Source organism: Corvus moneduloides, chromosome 3, assembly GCF_009650955.1.
Source record: "Corvus moneduloides isolate bCorMon1 chromosome 3, bCorMon1.pri, whole genome shotgun sequence".
NCBI classification, from domain to species: Eukaryota; Metazoa; Chordata; class Aves; order Passeriformes; family Corvidae; genus Corvus; species Corvus moneduloides.
The window spans coordinates 48,456,303-48,477,794 of record NC_045478.1 but is presented as its reverse complement, the minus strand read 5'-3'; the positions used below and the strand labels follow the sequence as shown (position 1 = coordinate 48,477,794).

At 38.6% G+C, this 21,492-nt stretch overlaps 2 protein-coding genes across 16 annotated transcripts in view; one reads left to right on the top strand and one right to left on the bottom strand.

Annotated features, from left to right (window-relative positions):
• The window catches only part of FIG4 (FIG4 phosphoinositide 5-phosphatase), a 51,509-nt gene extending 44,998 nt beyond the window's left edge, over window positions 1–6,511 (bottom strand). For 2 of the 3 annotated variants that reach the window (XM_032101461.1, XM_032101462.1), the window contains exon 1: window positions 6,312–6,469. In XM_032101461.1, coding sequence (XP_031957352.1) covers window positions 6,312–6,380 — 69 coding nt within the window. In that variant the 5' untranslated portion in view covers window positions 6,381–6,469. Of the gene's footprint in view, window positions 1–6,311 lie in introns of all 3 variants that reach the window. The other variant, XM_032101463.1, reaches the window with a different exon arrangement.
• An 86-nt stretch (window positions 6,512–6,597) lies between these two features.
• LOC116440567 (zinc finger and BTB domain-containing protein 24-like) overlaps window positions 6,598–21,492 on the top strand; it is a 71,865-nt gene continuing 56,970 nt past the window's right edge. For 10 of the 13 annotated variants that reach the window (XR_004238689.1, XM_032101449.1, XM_032101450.1 and 7 more), the window contains exons 1-9: window positions 6,598–6,703; window positions 7,981–8,110; window positions 10,461–10,524; window positions 12,905–12,957; window positions 13,039–13,135; window positions 15,848–15,960; window positions 17,627–17,812; window positions 18,513–18,638; window positions 20,767–20,841. Coding sequence is in view for 12 of the 13 variants with exons in the window: in XM_032101449.1 (XP_031957340.1) it covers window positions 7,994–8,110; window positions 10,461–10,524; window positions 12,905–12,957; window positions 13,039–13,135; window positions 15,848–15,960; window positions 17,627–17,812; window positions 18,513–18,638; window positions 20,767–20,841 (831 nt within the window). In the remaining variant the exon portion in view is untranslated. The other 3 variants (XM_032101447.1, XM_032101446.1, XM_032101444.1) reach the window with 3 other exon arrangements.

Here is a 21,492-nt window from a genome sequence, read left to right as displayed (position 1 = left end):
TTTCCCAAAGTGACACCTATGGTTACCAACAAATAACACTGAATAAAAATATAAGAGCACCACTCTAAGATGCTTGTCCTAATGGCAGTTTGGACCGAAGAACACATTTAAAATTGGAATGCACATGACACACAGGGAGAAAGAGAGAGAGATGGATAGAGTTGCAAATGCTATTACTAAGGAAGTTCAGCTGGATACTTCTCCATTTTCATTTTAATTAACCAATAAAACATAAAGAAGTGCTATGAGGAATGCATCACTCCCATCACCCTGGCAGCTGCAACAGAGGGCTATGCACAGCTACAGGGCCAGCTTTAGGTGCTGCTGCTGCTGCTTAGAACAGCAACAGAGTTAGATTAGATGAGGAGTAATTGTACCTGCAGACCATGGAAGCAACCACCATAATGAATGGTACTTAACAGGCTCTCTGAAGTCATTTAAAGACTAATTTACGGGGTTTAAGCTAGAGACCCAGACTGTGTAATGTATTAAGGAAGGTCACTTGAGAGCAGCATCAAAACTGAGCATGAATGGACTTAAAATAAGGCAGGCAATGAGAAATCTCTCTTTAGCAAATGGAAATTTTAACCACTGCATGTCAGAGGATATTCTGGTGGAAGTAATAAAGGAAATATCTGCAAAAACTTTTGAATTTGGGTTAGTGTTCAAAACTAGGAACCCAAAATTAGACTTCCACTTGGGAAGTTTTCAGGACTGGCTAACAACCCCAGAATTACTTGAAAAACAGCATGACATGCCAACTCATATTCAACCTTCAAGATCTGAAAGAAAAACAAAGATTGTATGAAAACTAACAATACAAAAAAATACACAAAAAAGACACTTCAGCATTAGCTGTTTCTGCTACCTAATTTATGCATCTAATGAATAAATAAGTCTGTCTTTCTGGATGACACGGAGCACAAATAAAACCATACCAGTGACATGTGCTGCAATTATATTTCCCATCACATGAATACTAGGAAATTATAACGAAAAATACCAAATCAACACAACACTGAGCATGTAACAGCTAATAAATTTCTATGGTTGTAATATAATTGTAAAATTAATCAAAGCTAAAATGTGTTGTACTGTTTACAACTCTTTTGATTAACAGAAATTATTACAGTAAAAAAAAAAAAGAAAAAGCTACGGAAACCTTTCTGGGAGTACTTATCCTTATCACCTCATTCTGTTTATTACTAAGTCGAACTGAATAAATTGAAGCATTTCCCAAGTGTCTCGAACAATTCCACTCCACAGCACAGCCAGTGCATTTAGATAAACAGGTAACCTTGACCAACAAAGTACTTTTTCCAGAGAACAGTACTCCAGGAGAAACTGTGCAGGCTCCCCCATCCTGCTCGGGCCAGAGCCCCTCCAACCATACCTGAGGTGACCCATGCTGCTTCCAGGTTTACTCTGCCCCTGGCCTTTGCTGAAATTTGTTAACAAGCACACTTTACCAACCATGGCAACACACCAGGCAGCTACAAGAGCTGGACGGAAGCTTAATTTATTGCACAGTTATCACTAAGCAACCACAAGATTGGAACAGTCATTAGTCACTTCCACCTGGGACTGAATTTTAACCAAAGCAATCTAATTGAAAGGCTTTGCACTATCTTTTATCAATCTTTTGATTCGGCCAAACCAAACAAAACGGCTTCTTCTAAAAGGAGTCTAAACAAAATAAAAAACTTCTTACTGCCATTTGTTGTTTTTTAATGGCAGGATAATAGTTCTGAAATCAAACATTCTGCTCTCTTCTTTTTTTTCCTTTTCTTTAAGATTACTTCTTAGAACTCCTGGTCTAAAACTATGATTTGCTTCTTTTTATAGACTAATTATCATTAAGAAATGTTAGCACAGCAAAAAACTTTTTCAATCCTCAGTTAAAAAGCTACAAACAGCTTAATCAGCAGGAGAAAAAAAAAGCAAAAATATACTAGTAGTTGAAAAATAGGCAGTACACTAATACTGACAATTTTGAAATCTGCAAAAAGCATAAAGAAAACACTTATGATCTTAGACAAAAAGCTTGCAAACAATACCTGTTAAGACCATGGATATGTCTAAAAACACAAAGCCCTGAAGAAGTGGCTTCACCTTGACCATCTGCCGGACCCGCACCCAGCCGCTCTCTCACTCCCCCTCCTCAACAGGACAGGCACAGAAAATAAGATGGAAAAGTAGATCAAGTTTCTCTACTTTGTACCCATATATCTGGCAGTATATCAAGACAGCTAAGGCAGAAACAGTGTTTTCTTGAGCTGCACAAAACTCCTCCTCTCGTCCCAATTCCATCCTCTGCTCCACGACATCACCACCACTCCTAGAATGCCAATACACAGGGAACAGGACAGTCAGCTGAAAGGAGCTGTCTTCTGCTAATGAAACTATTCCAGAGAGACCACATTTCACAGCCACTTCTAGCTAGAAAATTATGATAGCTAATGGTTGCCCAGTAGGCTGTTCACTACTTTCAACATTTTTTAAACGTGTCAGATATCGATCCATATAAATCAGTGTGCTTCATAATTCAGTAAATATCCTATAGCTTTTTCTGTGAAATCATATTCTATTGAATATTGAATATAATCATTAAAGTTTCTCCAATTTGACCACAGATTAACTTCAACATTAAATATGCAACCTTGGAGTTTTTTAATATAAAAATGTTTACATTTTTATTATTAGAAAAAACACATTTAAAATACAACAAATGTCCATAGTTTTCCCTGGTGAATAAAGGGCAGAAATAGCTACAGGTAATTATGCCAGTCACATTACTCAATAAGCTTGTGTGAGTCATCTGGATACTGTGGAGATAGAGGCTGTAAAAGAACCTGATTAGAATAAAATACTATTAATTAAGCCTCATCATATCCTGAAAGATAGGCAAGTGATATGCCTTTATAGAGACAACATAAATTGTCTTGTTCAATGTCACGTTGCCTCAGGGGAATGACAATTTCCAGTGAACTAACATACAGCTTTCAGGTGGGCATCATCTGGGGGAAACACAAAAGTTCCATCTTCTCCTGGAGAGGAAAATATCTTTTGTCTTTTATTACTCATAGTGCTCGAATATCTTTAGTGCCCTCTGGTGTACACTTCAGTAATCAATATATGCATAAAACAAAAGATAATCGGCACTGCTCTGAATAAAACCTTCAGTTCATCTTTCTGACTACTTCTAAACAAGCTTTCAACTCCTAGGACAAGGAGGAGATACAGTAAACAACTCCATGCATTTATTGACCCAAAGCATCATTGAAAAGATAGGTTTCAGCAACTACTCTAAATATAAGCATTAATAGAAAATACAATTTTTGCTCTCTGTTAATTCAATTGACACCATGAATTCAGTTCTCCTCACCTCTTGCAGTCTCTCATTTGACTCTAATAACACTACCAGAACCTACCCTCTTTGACTTGAATAATATTACTGTATTTTTATCTAAAAAGAAATCCAAACAAAGAAACCCTCTGTAAACCATTTCCACTTTTTCCACTTTCTCATCCATTTCATCTCTTCCTGCTTTAACACAGAGGGGCTTGACAGGAATAAGCTGTATGACCAGTGTAAACGTCACTGTTTCTCTCACTGCTGACAACTTAAATCATCCCTTCTTTGCACCAGCAATCTTAGGACACAGTCTCATGTTAGCCTGTATCTGATACAACTCCAAATCCCACATGCTGGATCTAGCAAGCCTATGGCCTTAGGGAAACCCGAAGAGCAACCTGAACCAGGAGAAAGCTGTTCATTTTTATTTTTGAGTGATGCTTATGCTGTACCAGTGACTGTCACAGCTGGCAACCGCATGATTGTGAGACCTTATGCAAAGGAGACACCTCCAGGAAAAGCTGTTTGTCAGCAGCACAACATGACACTGAATGAGCTGTAACAGAGACTAATCAAACCAGAAGTCCACAATTTTGAGCTCCCCAGTATAAGATAGACACCGATATACCAGAGTGATTCCAGCAGAGAGTTACCCAGATGACCCACAGGACAGAGCACATGATGCACTGGGAGAGGCTGAGAGAACTGGGCTTAGGTTTTTTCAGCCTTCAGAAAGCTTTGGCAGCATCTTGCTGCTGTCTAAAACCATGTAGCAGGAAGGTGTAGATAAGAGAGACAAACTCTTTCAAGTGGTCTGCAGAGGTTGTAAAATCTATGTACTTGAAGGTATTCAAAACTCAGCTGCACACAGCCCTGAGCAATATGCTCTTGTTGAAGCTGCTTTGAGCAGGGGGCTAGACTTGGTGATCTCCAGAAGTCCCTTCTAACATCTCTTAGTCTATGCATTTATTAAGTGCATCAAGTCTTTTCAAATAATCATACCAACATGATTCCTATTGAATTTTTTCTTTTGAAAAAAATTACTAGAATTTGAATATCAAACCACAAAGCGCTTCAACTTGTACTTTTTTAAAGCAAAAACAAAACCTTACTCAGGGAAAAAATTCCATTTTCATCACTCACAAGAAGTGACTGAAGTAAAAGCTTTGAGATGCCCTTGCTCAGCTGAGGCATTTCAAACAGCACACGCTCATCCGTGAACCACTGCCTTTCACAGCTGATGAAAACCATCTTACCTCCTGGAGTGATCAGGATTACTGGACCTGCCCCTAACCGAATGCTGAACAAAGCACAGCATAGACAAACCCACCCATTCAGGCAGGTACTGCCAGCTACCACTGGCCAGATGTAAAAGACTGTGGTTACTGAAATAACAAGATCAACTGGAGAGGCCTAGAGAATGGCAGATAGCCGACAGAACTCCAAAGCACAACACTGGCCCTGCACACAGCATGTTGTCTCTCAGCAACTGAGCCTCACAGCTCAGAGAGAAGCAGGCCAGGTATCCACACATGCCTGTCACAAAAGGCCAAATCTCAGCTGAGATGTAGCATGAGTTGTGAGCCAAGAACAACCAAACTGAGTAATACAAGACCTGATTCAGAAATCACATTTCCCCGGACCCCTATGCACATGTAACAATAATTTAGCTGAAAATAGAACAAAAAATAGCCTTTACCAGCAACAGTGAGAAAGATAAATAAGGTAGCCTTCAAAACTCATTTAGGCATAGGTAAAAAAGTTAACACTTTGGAAAGACTTTCTGGAATGTAACCTTAATTTTTAAATTTACTTGTAACAATAACTCTGCATTAAGTAATCCTTCTCTGTTTCATAGGCTGTTCAGTTGGGAATTATCACAAAAGCACAAACCTGCTTCTGACAGAAAAAAAGCTGGAAGTCAGATTCCTATTTATACTGAGATCATTCTTGCATCTGTGACATTTTGGGAAGTTTCCAAGGGGCTTCAGTGTATATATTATCTTTCTGTTATCAGTACAGGTAACATCTGAACTTGGAACTAGACCTAACTGTTGCATTTGAAGCTGAGGTACCTAACCCTATCCAAAACTACCTCAAATGAAGAAAATCAACATACTATGAAACAAGGGGAAACCAGCACACTATGAAACATGAAGAAATTTGATTGGGAGCTAAGAAATGGTAAACACAGTGGTATTTACACCAAGAATTAGTGTCTAACTCACACGGTGCTCATCACATGGCTAAAGCAGCAATTACCACTCCAACCTCCAATCCCCTTTGTCCATGACAAAAAATTACTGTGAGTAACACATGCCTACAATTTCTACACCAGGGCATAAGGAATGCTGAAAATCTTCAAGAGCTTACTTCCAGAGGTCAGAATGAAAACTCTGGAAGCTCTTTCGCCAGCCATTTAGACAATGAGGACTGAAATGTGTCATAAGCAGCAAACACGTCGGTGCGGGTGGTAACCACTTGAGCCATTCTTAATTCAAATATTAATTATGGACACATTCAGCTGTCCAGTTTTAACTCCCCCTGGTACGGGGGAGCACTGTTCTCCTGGCTGCATGACAGCAGCCACACGACAGAACAAGCAGGGGCCCAACCTTCATTCCCACCCCGGCAGCCCCCAGACCGGAGGGTCCTGCGCTGACCTGCCTGCCAGAGGCCATTCCTTCGCTTAAGCCACGAGGCAGACACACAGTGAAAACAAGAACTTTAAAAACTTTTTTTTTTTTAAAGTTGTTGAGCTGTTTTGAATGTGTGACCAAAAAGAACCAGATCCCAACACACGAAAAGAAGCTTTTGACAAGCTGCAGGAAGCAGCCGAGGCAGCAGCTGCGGGCAGGGCCGAGCCAACGCGCCGGGGGGGCACGGACACCCCCCCGCGCTGTGCGGCGGCCACAGCCCCGGGACCTGCGACGGCGGCGGGGGGGACGCTACTTACAGCCCTGGTCTCGTACAGCACCAGCTTCTGCACGGAGCTGATCAGGGGGGCGGCGGCCGCCACCGGCATGGCAGCCCCGAGGCGCGGCGGGGGCTGCCCGGGAGCAGCCCGGGAGCAGCGGGAGCCGGGGGAGGAACACGGCGCGGCTGAGCGGAGAACCACGGCGGGCACCGAGGGAACCCGGAAGTGCCGTGCGCCAACGCGCAGGCGCGCCCACGGGAGGCCGCGAGAGCGCGCCTGCGTCGCGGAGCGCGTCAGGCGCCACCCCTCGGCAACGGCGGCTCCGGGCGCGGCGGCGGCAGCGGGGCACCGGGGGGGGCGGGGCGGCGGCGGCACCGCATCCGCATTGGCTCTCACTTTCCCTGCTCCCGCCGGGAACCGCTCCCCGCGAGGTGAGCACGGTCAGCACCAAGAACAGCTCCGCAGCCCCGCCCACGCTCCGCCGCCCCTCCTTGAGCGGGGCGGGGCCAGGAGCAGGGGGCAGGGCTCGGCCGTTGCCGGGGCGGCGGAGGCGCGCAGGGCCGTGGCGGCAGCGGGGGCGCGCACGACGGGTCTCCCACCGGGAGGGGGCTTCCCACCGGGTGTGTGTGGAGGGGTGTGTGTTCATGGTTTAATTCTTTGCTTTGGTTGTGGTGGGTTTTGTGAATTACGAAATTGACCCTTGGGAGGGTTTGGGGAGGAGTGAGACTGCTGGGAGCGGCAGGTAAAGCTCAGCCGGTGAGTTTTCTGTCGGGGCAGTGGGGAGTTGGTTCGCATGTGGAGGCTTTTTTCTTTTTTTAATATTAAAGTGCTTACTGCAAAAGTGCCTGAACATTTGGATTTGATGTTTCAAGACCAACGTTTTCAGATTCTCATCCTGAAGTAGATTCTTTTAGTTGAAGTTTTTATTTTAGTTTAAAACTGACTGGGAGTTGTGTGGGGCTGTGCTGGGTTGAGTGGTTGCATGTGGGTTTTGCTGGGACTGTGAGATTGAAGTGGCCCTCTGAAGACAGCGAGGTTTTGTTTCGCCTTTTCCAAACAAACTTCAGCGAGCTCGTCACGTTTGGCCTCCATTTTGTTTGAAAGCTCCACGCAAATTTTCTTCCAACTTACCTTAGTTAGAAACTTGTTTCGGTTTTAATTTGTTATGTAGCACTGGACTTGCAACCACCCGCATTCCTGGAAGAGCTGGGATATGTGAGGGGATGACAGAAGAGATCACGAACTGTGATTTAATTCTGTTATTATTCGTGTGCCTGCCTGTGTGGACAAAGAGAGTAGTTCCATTGACCATGATGGGGCCGTTCTGTGTCTGAAGCACAAAACCAAAGGTCTTGACAGGCCCATGGTTCATTTCAGAGACCAGAGGGAAGTTACAATCGTGTGGTAATTGGAGCAGGAAGGAAAAATCAACAAAACAACTAAAAAAGAGCAACAAGCAATATAAGAGTAAAGAAAAAGTTATATCAGCAGTCGGTGATCAGGGATTGTTCTGACAATCCTTTGTTTTTCAGAAGTGGGGTTTCTGTCTTTTGATGGTTGCATTGTGTATGTTCTCTAAATGCTCTTTCTTCTTCTAAAAGCTGTCTTTTTTACAAATCCATTTACCTTGTAATTCAATTCCATTTTAAGGTCATTTTACACACATGTAACTGCTGTACTTTATAACAAACTCTTTTTTTCCTTCTAGCCTTAGCAAACACATGGCTTCACAAGAGGGAAAACAAGCTGAGCCCTTTACGGACATCTTTGATGAAGATGAAGCTGAACAATCCTTTCTGTTGTCCAAGCCCGCTTGCTTTATTGTCTTTGGAAAGCCAGTAAGATGTCTGATAGAAGTTTTTTCTTCAGATATTCTGCTAACAATTTTACTTTTCTTTTCAAAACGTTAGTTTAACAGGGCTACCAAAAGGGTCAAATACCTACTTTTTTACCTTTGCCACTCTTCAAATCCTGCAGAGGATGGTAAAAATTCTGGTCTCATTTAATGAGACTAATTTTTTGCCTTCAGTGACCAGTCACTTGCAATTAAAAATGTTGTTATTGTACTAAAAGTTACATGTTGCTCAAAACGTTTCTTCTCTTTTGGCATTGACATCTGGATTGTTTATATTTTTGTGGTGGTTTAACCCCAGCCAGCAAGCAAACCCCATGCAGCCTCGTGCTTACTCACCCTGGTGGGGTGAGACAGAGAATCAGAAGGGTAAAGGTGACAAAATGCATGAGTTGACAAAAGCCATGCACACGAGCAAAGCAAAACAAGGAATTCATTCACCTCTTCCTATGGGCAGGGCATCCCCAGGAAAGCAGGGCTCCATCACACTTAATGGTGACTTGGGAAGACAAACACCATCACTCCAAAAGTACTTCCCTTTCCTCCTTCTTCCCCAGCTTCCTATACTGAACATGACACCGTATGCTCTGGAATATCTGTGTGTGTCAGTCAATGTTCCCTCCCAGCTGTGTTCCCTCCCAGTTCCCCATCCACCCTCACTCTCCTCGCCAGTGTGGCAGTATGGAAATCAGGAAATGCCTTGGCTCTGTGTAAGCCCTGCTCAGCAGTAACAGAAGCATCTCTGTATTATCAACACTTTTTTTTCAGCAGAAATCCAAGACACAGCCCCACACTAGCTACTGTGAAGAAAATTAACTCTACCCCAGCCAAAACCAGAACAATGCTATTGAAATATTTTAATTTTTAATAAACTTGACAGGTTAAAGATAAATTGGTGTAAAAGAACGTTCAGGTTAATGTAATGACTTACAGACATGCAATGAGGTATTACAGATCTTTGTATTTGGAAACATTCAAAATCCACCAAGTCTTGATAAAAGGATCTGCACTACATTTTAACTGTAATTCAAGGTCTCTCTTTTTCTAAAATAATTTGTGGCCTCCTTAACTTAGAAAACTTTGATGGTTTTTAATCCTAAACTTTTCAGATTGTTTTTTTTTCCAGATGTGGGGTTGCATTAGTGCCTCAGTTTGCTGAAGGGAGTTCTTTTTTTTTTGGTACAAGTTTGTCTTATAGCATGTCTTATGGTTATATGCACTTGTTAAAGTGCCCTCAGCTCAGTAGAAAACTACAGTGAACTAACTCATCTAGTTTTAAATGAACATCAAATTTTTAACCTTACATGAAAAAGGTAACTTTATGTTTTATAGACCAAACCACCATAAAATTCTCACCGAAAGACATTACAAAAAAATTCTCATATTCTCAACCATTGCCTTCAGTAAACGTTTGACGTTAATATGTAACAAAGGGTTGAAATCGTACAGGCTTTGCCAGGAAAGCAGGGAATTAAATAGTTTATTTTTATGATAATATTTTTTATATATATGACTGATGTGCAGAGCACCTATCCTATTTGAGATAGTGCCATTAAAGCAAAGCCAAATACATTCCCCTCACACCTGTACGATATAAGGTCTAAGTAGGCTGGAGTGTTTGTTGATACACTCCTAACTGGGAATGTAATTTATTTGTGGGGTTTTGCTATTTTTTATCACAAAATTTATCAAGGACAAACAAACTGTCAAAATGGGTCTTCTTATATGCCCTTCTGAAAAAAGGGCACAATCCTAAGGGTGGAAGATGGTGAGTTCTGCAAAATCCCATTCAGATAATCACTCTTGGAGGCCTCAGCTCTCAGTTATGTTGGTTCCTCTGGATTCATGTAAATGATAAAGATTTTGTCAGTATCAAACCAGATCTGTGGACTAACAAGGACAGTTTTTAAGCATTTGTTGTTTTAGTGAAAAAATATTGTTCCTATGTATCCCACTCAGGGTTGAGCAGGTTTGCATCATAATTTGCTTTGAGGCTAAAGATAATAAATTTTAGTCCTAAGGAATTTCTCATAGGAATTTGTGGTCAAATCATAGCTGAGTTTTAGATAGAGTTACTCTGAAACAAACAGTCTAATTACTTTGGAGATAATTAGCTACAAGGGGCAGTAGCAGTATATTAGCAATGCTGGGTAATACAAAGTAGAGGATGGTATTAAGAAGAGTGTTTTGTGTTTGCCCAATGCATAACTCTGAGGCCTAATCCCAATTGTAGATTTCCATTGTTTTTATCATGTGAAAATATGTTCTTTGCGTTAGTTATGTGTTTGGTTTTGTTCTGTCTGTTTTTCTTTTAAAAGTATATTTTTCATTTTAAGGGTTCTGGAAAGAAAACATTAGCTGGAAAACTAGCACAGAGATGGAACTGCATTTTCATAGAAGGTAAACACATGCTATATTTGGAACATTGCTTTGGCTTCACAATAGCTTTTGGTTTAGAATACCCTCACTGTTCCCTGTAATTCAAAGGGCATGTTTCTGATTGCAGCAAACACTTCTGATAAGGACTAAGTAACCATTTTACCACGAATAAAATTGCTGATAGTGGCCTTTTAGTTATTGAAAGGCTTAGAAAAATCACTGTGGGTTTTTTTTCATCATAATCAAATTCTATTCCCAATCATGTAAGGGGATCCATGTGACCCTTCTTGTAAACATGGGGGCAACTCATTCAACTTCAAAGAGCACAGATATTTTCCAGTGCAGACCATGAAAAAATAGGAGGGTCTTTCCATTCTGTTTGTGCAGTGTCCAGTACAAGGGAATGTACTCCAGGAAGCAGAGTTATTTATCAAATGAAGTGTCTTTATCTTCTTTGGAAGATTTGGAATTGTAACATGGTAAAATTCACTTTTAATAAAGTTCTTTTTTGACTTAGGTACGTATAGAATTTTTAATTCATAGTATTGTATAACAAGGAAAAAAACTAATACCTGGTCCAAAAAATAGATCATACCAAAATCAGAAAGGACCTTAGGAATGTACTTAAGCCAATCCACTCTGTTTGAATGTATTTAATCCAGTACTGACAAATGTTCATCAAATTTGTTTTAAAAAATTTCTGGGTGGTCTATCTCTGTAACACACTCTTTGCCATTAGAAAGTTTTTCTTAGCAACTGATCTAAATCTTGATTACTGCATTTATAAGCCTTGTTTCTAGTACATTCAGGGAATTACTCTTTTCTTATTTTGTTCATGGGACTTCTTTTAATCTTCTTTTAGCTAATGAACCCACACGTGTGTACACACTCGTTTCAACTTATGGTAGTAAAATTTTTTCATTTTCTACATCAGAAAAGAAAGAAACAAAGAAATTCAACATACAGAAACATGAACAATTTAGTTCAGAAAGAACCTCCAGAGGTGACGGAGTCCAACATTCCTGTCAAAGCAGAGTCATCTAGAGAGGGCTGCTTAGTTCAGTCTGGAATATCTCCAAGGACAGAGACTCCACCTCTTCCCAGAGAAACACTTTGCAATGTTTGACTACCTTCTTGATGAAAAATTGCTTCCTAATTACCCCATTCAAATTTCTCATGTTCCTATTCATGTCTGTTGCCTCCTGTCCTAACTGCACTTTTGTGCAGACTGTGGTTCTGTCTTTGTGACCTCCTAGTAAATAGTTTTAGATAGCAGTAAGAGCTGTCTGGTTTTTGCCAGGGTGAACAAGGCCAGTTCTTTTGGCCTCTCCTCTTCTTTAGGCTGTTCAACTCTTCTGATGGTTTTGGTGTCGTCCACTGAACTTGCTCCAGTGTATCAACATCTATCCTGTGCTGTGTTAAAAATAAACCAAGGCAGAAAATTATTCTCAATGTTTTAAATGTTCTCAATCTTTTAAATGATGAAATACTTTCTATTAATTTATCCGATGAATGGGTCAATACTCATAAGTAAAACAGGGCCAGCGTGCACACAGATTGCTGAATTTCAGTTGCCTGTATTGTTTATTAGTACATTCCCTGTCTCTGTTTTGGCCCATGGCAAATATTGTTCTCCCAAACACCTATCCAGGGTATGAAAGGTAAGATGTGCAACAGTCATCATTCCTAGTAGGAACAGTTGGAAAACAGCCACTGTGTTTTGAGAAGAAAGATTATGGCTGTGTAGGCATGAGTCACCTGGCTTCAGGACCTTTCCCTGGCCTGGTTTATTAGTAATATAAATGTAGCCTTAAGAATCATTCTTTAAAACTTTTGTTAAATGTCTGATTATTTAATTCATACAGTAGTGTGAACAACTTCCAGGGTCGTTCTAGTATGATGTCACTGTCCATAGAGACATAGGGCAGTCTTTGAATTTGATGGATGTCACTTTTCTAAAAGGAGATGATTTTGTGTGATTTTGTGTGTCTAAACAGTTCTTCTAAATCTTGGTTTTTAATTTAAAAAGTGATTGAGCTCAAATACTCATCTCTGAATTGCAAGATAGTAATGCTGATTTAATTTATATCAGTCGTTCAGATAATCTTGCAGAGCTGCTGTTGTGCATTTTTGTGTAGTATATACAGGGTTAAATTACAGGGAGAAACTCCTACCCAGACCTTGCCATAAGGCAGCAGGTTCTGGATGGGCGAACTATAATAACGGCCCTAAATATAATGGCTGTTCATTCAAAAATAGTCTGGTTGCTTGGAGCACACATATATCTTCCTCTGTGTGTATGTGTATGTGTATGTAAGTATGTATCTGCGTGTACATGTCTGTTTGGAAAATATTTTGTATAAATTAATTTAATTTTCTTATGTTTGATATGCTTCCTTAGCTTCAGAAGTAATTCAAATGAATATTCAACAAGAAACAGAATATGGACTTAAGGTAAAGATCTAATCTTGTAAGTTTTGTCACATTTTTGACAAACACATGCTATATAAGACTACGTTCTGCATTTTATCCTAGTGTCAAGAATTGCTTTGTCAAGGTCAAAGTATTCCTGAGGAATGGGTTACAGAAATGATTCTGCAAAAGATTGAGTCACCAGAAGTTGCTCATTTTGGCAAGTATATTTATAGCCTAAACTTCTTAGAATGTGCTAGCTATAATTTTACATCCATTTTACATCCATTGGTGCTCAAATATAATTCTAGCCTTTTCTTGTGCTCTTCAGGTTGTGGACTATCAATAAACTGAAAGTGTGTTTAGGGATTAACTTGCCAGTATGGGAGATCAGAAAGTGTCGTACTGGTCCTATGTTGTGTTAATTTTGAGAAAATGATTTTCCCAAAATTTTAAGTGTGGATATGACTCTTATTTGACAATATTATCTGTCTAGAAGAATTTTAGGATTTAAAACACAGACATTTTATTCTTCAATCCTTCTAAAACAACAACATAACAAAAACCCATCAGCAAAAACATTTTAAACATTTTAAGTAATGAAAAATAAGGAAAACAGATTATTGAAAATGCAAAGTTATACAGCTTTTTTTTCCTCTTACAGTGTTATTTATTCCCTTTGCATTTTGTGACACAGAGTAAGATGGATGAGAATAGTAATGATAGTGGCTACAATTCTTCTATTTGAGGAAAGATTATGTTAATTGAGGCTGTCAAGACAAGTGCTGCAAATCTTGCTAGTGTCTGAACCTGCTTCCCTGATGAGAAAACAAATATACTGCTAAGAGGAAAGGAAGTAAAAAGGAAATGTAGTTTCTTTTTCTTGTTTTGACTTTTATTTGAAATTTCCATTGTAGGAGAGAGACAGGTGTAGTGCCAAGAAAATGTTAGTTTCTACTGCTCTAAAAATTAGCCTGCTTTTTTTAAGCTTTCAGTTGCAATGGGTTTTATTCCTTCTCTAGTACAAGACTCAACGGTTTTGCAAAATATGCAGCCTTACCTGGTGAAACCAGGCTTTTAAAACAGTATAAAAAAGACAGAGAGATAGGGAAGAAATTTAAAAAACAAAAAAGGGACACAAGAAGCTGCTGGAAGAGGTAGTAGCAGAAATGCCAGTCTCTTAATCCGTATGTTAGGACTTCGGTAAAGGCATGAAGAGGCTTCTCTGTTACTGGAGTTCCCCTCCTTGAGTCAATCTGAAGATGTGTGTATCACAGAGGAGCACAGAGGTCCTGGAGACTGTAAACATGACTGTAAAGTTTGGTTCTTGTAGCCAAGACACCTTCTGCATTACAGATGCCCCAAGGTAGGAAAGAATAGAATAACCAACATCCTCACTATTTTTCCTACCAACTAGAACTGACCTCCAAAACCAATTTTTGTTTAGTATTTTCTAGTTCTAATAACTTTTTGTTTATCAACTACTATCTTAATGAATCCTTGGGAACCTTAAGTAGGTTTTCAGCAGGAACTAATCAGTTAATTCACTGTAAATTATTCATTAAAGGTTTTAGAAACTGTATGAAAGGTTGGGTTTTTTACTTTTAGTGTTTGTAAAATACAAGTTTATAAACAGTGCACACAATAAACGTGTCTCGAAAGCTTCTTGGTAATCCCCTGGTTACTTTTTGATCTAGTTGATAGTTGCCTTAGGTATGATTTTTAGTCTCCCCACATACTGATTTGGGGGCAAACACTCTCTCAGAGAGTGGTTTCCCACGTTACACTCCCATTCCCCCCACATCAGCTGTTGTTATCTGGGATGTATTGATAAGCAGAGGCTGTGCACCATCTTCACACCTCAGTACCAGTTAGAATTCTCTAAAAGTATCAACAATTTAGAATCCAGGATTTTACTTTCCTAGAGGAATGACTATATATTATGCTCTCCCTTGCTTATCCTCTTCTTCTTTTGCACCTATGGGTAGTAGCTTCCCGAAGAAGTAGGAGTCTTCACTCCTAACACCTCTTGCAAACACTGCTGCTACGTTTTTGTGCTGCTCAGACTTGCATTTAAATGTTATTACATAAAATTCTAAGCATGTACTGTTCCTTTAAGGGAATATTCTTATTATTTGGCTAAAACCATCCACCTGATTTTTGTTTAGTCTCTCATTCTGACCTTATGAATATTGATTCTGTTGCTATTCAGTAGTTCTTACTGCATGCATACAGCCATCAGTAGTTATAGTACTGTCCTAGGAACTTGAAGCCACAAGTTCATCTGTGGGGCTGAGCACTGTAATACTAGGAAAAAGATGTTATTACCGCTCTGCTTGTCATATCTAGCCAATGTTTGTTTGCCAAACAGGTCTCAGCATTGGGAGTCCTGAGTGAACAAATGCTTTCCAAATTATCCATGTGCATATAGAGTGCATAGTGTCTCCTTTTGAAAGGCAGGAGAGTGGTTCAGACTTTCTTCATTGTCCATGGAAGCCAGAACATTTAAAGGATGTATAAAAAGCCTACACTCCTAGTTTAAATGCTTTAAATCTAAGAGTGGCTATTTTTTGCACTGCCTTTTTTTAAGTCTTAGTGGCAAAAATGGTCACTGAAAGCTTGTTACTTTTTAGGCACTACAGTGTCTGAGCTAGGCACTTAAAGCAGGTGGTCTGAGTATGATCTTTCATATCTACATGTTTTTTATTGAGTTAACAAATGTTGAGAGGACTCTATAAAGCTGGAAACAACACACCTTTTTGTCTGTATTTCATCTGCAGCAGACATGGGTGCACAGGTTTTTTAGCAGTTTTATGTCATGTACATGGTTTAAAATTGTACCACTACATGTATTGTTTGAAGGAGATGAGTATAACTAGCTCTGTAATTGACAAACCCTCTAAAAATATGTTCAATAAAATGTATTTGGCAGGTTATGTTCTCACTGGATTTCCTTCTCTCTCAGAGGAATACATGACTGTTCCACAGCAAATAGAGAAAATAATGAATCTAAAATTAAAACCGGATGTCCTGATTAACATTAAGGTAATGTCATCTTCAGTAACTTCCTAGTATTTCTTGTAATTATTAGTTGACTCATATGCTATGTATGCCAAATATATTATTTTTCTCTGTATACTTGAGTACAGAATTTATTGAGGAATGATAAATTCTTCTCTTTTATATTGGAATAGAATTTCACTGGTTTGTTCCATTATAAGCGTTGCTCAAGTAAAATAATGAACATGTCCTAAAACTTCAGCAGCAGTTACAGTCTTTGCACCTCTACCAATTAGAAGATACAGGTTTTCAAGAAAAGGAAACTTTGAATTACATGATTATTATGGGATTTTGGACACATGTACATCTGCCACTTGTGTAATGCAGGAAGAAACTTCTCACATATGGAAGTTAAAAAGCAAATAGTTTTATTTTTCTGTCACTAATTGTGAAACTGCTTCATTATTAATTCATCTTGTTCACAAATCTCAATTTCTTCATGAGCAGTGATATGTCGTGCCAGATATTTTACAAAGGTGACTCTGGTATAACCAGAGAAAAAAAAAAATCATTGTTAGTGTGGGATTTAGAGGACTTTCTCAATGTAACTTAAAAGAATGGACTTGCTTGCTACGTCCACATTATAAACAAAACAAAGCAAGAGGGACTCTGCAGACATCAGGCCAACTGCTTTGGCCAAACACTGCTAAGCTGTCTTGTTAGTCAGAATGGGGTGGCAGTGCCCAAACTGCCCACAGGGAAAGGCCTGAGCCTGTGCCATTCTCCAGATTGTGCCCAGCTATTCACTGGGGAGGGTTCTGGCTGGCCCACACCAAACTGTGCCAGACTCCATGCAGACAAAATAACCGTACCTATGGTCACGAACACGCTTTCAGGCCCTTCCTCTAGCAGTGTTTTATTTATAATCAACTAGATCATTTTTGTCTTCTCCTTTGAATGTGCAGAGTGAGCTGCTGAGACAGCTCTGAATAGTCAGCGTCTGGTGGTGTGCTACATTCTCATTGGGATTTTGATTCTAGTTGGCATCTCTGTGTGTTTTGTCAGATGCTAAGCCTCAGGGTATGGACCTACTCTATCACTTTTCAGATTTAACTCAGTGTTTGTTTTAATCCCATACTTTTAAGACTGAATTTGCTTAAACATGCATAATGAAAATTGGTGAATGCCTACTTCAAACCTTTTTTCTGTGGTCTCAGAGAGATCCTAAAACATCAAAGAAACATATTTTTGTGCTGCTTTTCAGGCAAATTTGATTTTTTCAGAAAGTCAATCTTTGTTTTAATACTAGGTAGTGAGCAATCCCTGTTCTTGAGAGTATTCATGAGTAACAATACAAATAGAAGAGTGATACTAACTACACTAGAAAGAAAAATGAAATTCTTCATTTCGTGTAGTAACATGATCTCCTCCAGGAAAAGGACTGAGACTAAATGTACATTAAAAATCCTTGCCCCAAAGTCAAAGAAATAAGTTTGCCTTTGGTTTCAATGGATTGAAGCTGTTTTCACAGATATGTCAGAGTTGTAACTATTTTCATTAGCTCAAAAAGAAAGGAAGGAGGAAGATTGTAGATAACTGTGGCAATAATGAAATACTAGTAGACCAATTTAGAGAAATTTTGTCTCTCCAAGAAAAAGATGTTATAGCAGGACAATAAGCACGTGATTTCCTTTTAATTTTTCCTTGCTAGTGTCCAGATTATGATTTATGCCAAAGAATATCAGGACTAAGGCAAAATCCTGATTCAGGGGAGATATATCAGAGGAGCCAGTGGGATCCTGAAGTTACTGACAAGCATAAGAAAGAGAAAGATCAGGATGAAGAAGAGGATGAAGAAGAAGATGAGGAGCAGGAAGAAGAAGAAGGAGAAGAAGAGGTAAACATTGCTAATTTCTAAACAGTGCAAAATACTACAATGTACTTTAGACAAAGCAGAAGAAATCCTGATCTTCCAAAATATCACCATAGTATGTTACGAATTTATTTTGCTCAAATTTAATCTTAATTCCATTTCTTTCCTACTTTAAGAGATGTGGGATAACACATAAGCAGTAGGTTTAAATGACAGCAAATGTTAATCATTGCATAGCGTAACCTGGACTCAGTCTTTGACTCAAAAGTCACTGATCTGTTTCTTGCCATAAGTTAAAAGTGTGTATCAGGAGGAGAAGGGTGGCTCTACACTGCCTGTTTCTTGATCTAGATAAATAAAAGAGTTCTTAATTTTTGTTTATTGTGGCAACTTCTTACTAGTATTTTCAGGACACTAGCTTATTTTCTGGTTTTGGTGTTACAGTACTACAAATGGATTTTTTTTTTTTTTTTTTCTTCATGAAGGTATTACTTTTGAATTCAGGTCAAATTTTTATAATAGGGGCCAGAGACTTATCAATGTAAGTTCTAGGCACATTGCTCTCAGTTCATAGAAAGTACACTTCATCAGGATAGGATCATGGTCAGCAATCACTGGACTAATACTCATCGTAATACTCTCCAAAGCTACTTTATTTAAATTTGAGTGAAGACAAAAATTACTTTAATACTTTATTTCTGTATCTTGAAATTTTGTTTTGCAGACTGCAGAAGATCCACAAAAGAAATTAGCATCCTTTAATCAATTAGTGCAGAGGCCTGAAGATTTTCTTGAGAATGCAGAGAAAAGAATTGCAATATACAAGGATATAATGCATCAACCTTTAGAAGTAAGAAAAAGAAAAGTAGTATGATTATGCATGACAAACGATTCTTAAAATATCTTACACTGTTTTTATTGGGGTTTTTTGTTTGAGATTTGTTGTATTGAGGTGTGGTCATGCTTCAACATATCCCCAAATTCTGAAATTTATTCTGAAATCAGTGATACAAAGTTGTCATCTGTAGGTGTTTACACTCTGGAGTCAAGATAAAGTAATCCACTTTGACTTTTAAAAGTGAAACCATACCTGCCACCACAGATGCTTTCTAAATCTAGTAAGTGAAATATTTGAAGACTCCAGTGTTTCATCACCATTACCAGAGTCCACTCCAGAATGCAATCCCATAAGTAATCTGCATCCATTGTCTTCCATTCCAATAGATTCCCTTCCTTACCTGCTTCATTGCCTGCAGATTTATATACACAGTAATTAGCCCATTAGTTTGTTTTACCACTTTAGTTTCTGCTGCAATTACGTTTTCTTTCCCTGTTGTGTTCAGGAAGGTGGATTTACTGTATGCCTCTTCTCTCTTCCCCTCTTTCCCACCCCCTCCCCCCCCCAAAAAAAAAAAAAGCCAGAGGTCCAAAGGAATAGTCTGTTCTTTTTATTTTTTTTTGGGGGGGGGGGTGGGGGGTGGGTGGTGGTGTTGTTTTGGTGGTTTTGTTTTTAATCTCTTGGTTCAAGCAACTGCAAAATCCTCATTTTTGATGCCTGCTTGACAGTTACAGTTTATACCTTTCAATTTCTCTATGGATTAGTTAAACCTATAGATAAAATTGTGTAGAAGTGCTATAATGTTCTTTGCTAGAGTAACAAACTTGTTACTGCTGTGAAGGGGAAAGACAAGTGGTACCTTTGATCATTACACAATATCACACGGATTTCTTATAAGTGAACTAATGGAAAGTTGTTTAGATTAAATTACTTTACCATTTTAAGGTAAATGGTCTTTACCTTAAAAGAACACAGGGTTTTATCATTGCCCCAGGCAGAATTTGAGATGATGAAATTGAAAATGAAACAAAAATATTGTAAGATGTGCAGTTTGCACTGATAGGGAGAGAGGTGGAATGAACTTTGGAGAATGCACTTTGATTTCTTGATAAATTGTTGGGATTAAGTGGACTAGAAATAAATGTGAAATACTACAGTGAGGAAGGAAACCTAATGAACAACAACATGTGAAAAAATTGGCTAGACTTCAGTACTTCAGACAGTCTGCAATCTGTGGGGATTTAGTCAAAACTGAGTCAATAAATGAGATGCTATTGTTTGAACTCAAATATTATGGATGTACTAATAAGACTATAAGACCATTGTATATAAGAGAAAGTACAAACTATTATCCTCTCTTTAGAAGAGTATTAGAAAGAAATAGTTATGATCTATTTCTACCACAGATAGGGCAGATGATTTAATTTACAGTATAGAAGACAGACTAGATGAAGTAAGCCAGGAAATGAACTCTGACCATAAATGTAGCGAAGAACTGGAATTGATTACCTTCAAAGTTGTAAAGTCACCTTCAATAGGCATTTTTAGGCCTGAGGTGAGACCAGCATTTGTCAGGAATGGAATGAGTGTTCTCAGTCCTCAGAGAGAGGCATTAACAACTGACGTGGGATGTTTATTTTAGTCTAAGACCTTTTGTTCTAGCATGAAAATTTAAAATAAGAAAAATAAAATACATGGTCCAAATTTTAAAGGAATTGGGATTCAGGACCAAAATTAAAACATTGGTTTCATGATTGGCATTTCCAAGAAATGTATTAATTGACATTGTCATCATTTTCCAGCAAAGAATTAAGGTGGAATTAGACAATTAAAAGTTGAATTCATACACAAAATGTTACTGTATCTTGATATCTTTTAGCTCTCTTGCATTTGAACTAAGACATCTAAGTTATCTTCTGAACCCATTGTAACCCCAACTTTGGAATTATCACTATATTTATCTGTCATCAAATCAAAGTTCCTCTCCAGAAGATTTTATAAGCCATTAATGCAATGAATTTTGATTTTGCTGAAGCCCCCAGGAGTCCAGCCTTTGATATGTGTAGGAACAGAATGAGTTTCAGTGTCATTATCTGGTTAACCATACTCAGTTGACAGTTATGTCTTTGTTCTTAAACAGGAATTCTTGACTGACCAGGATTGTCGATATCTTATTGAAGTGGATGGAAGTCAGCAACCAGATCATGTCTTTGAGGTAAATAAACTATGCACCAGCTAAGTTAACCTCCACTAGAAAATAATTTCTCAATTCTGTGGATTGTTTTCCTGTTGGCAAAATTTTAAGTCGTGTTTAAAACGCATTCATTTACTATTAGAAAACATGACTTTTGAAATACTTGCTTTCCTTCTTCTATTAGTTGTAGGATTCACTGGTCTGTCCCCAGGTTTACATATATGTTGCATGAGAATATTTTCAGGCAGGCTACAAACTTTTGTATTATCTCCATCAGGTTTCAGTGCTTTTTCTGATCTGTATTAATGTAAAATATAATGAGAAATTAAAACATTTTCAGTATGATATATTTACAATACTGTTTTATTTGATGCTTGTATCTAAAACTAGATATATATTATATAATGGATTATAATTTTTATTAATTTTGCTATTTTTTGCAAGGTAATGGAAGACTCCTGATTCTTGTAAGAATTCTGCTGAGTGCTTGTGTCTAGATTTTTAGCTTGTGACAGAGCAACTTGTTCTCTCTGTTAAAAAACCTACAATGGTAAATTTTACAATGGTAAATTTTGAAGATAAATAATCTTATCCTCTGCCTCACAACTAAAAGTTCCTTCAAATCAGAACCTAGAGTATGGGGTTGAGAATGAAGTAGGAGATTGTCTTTGA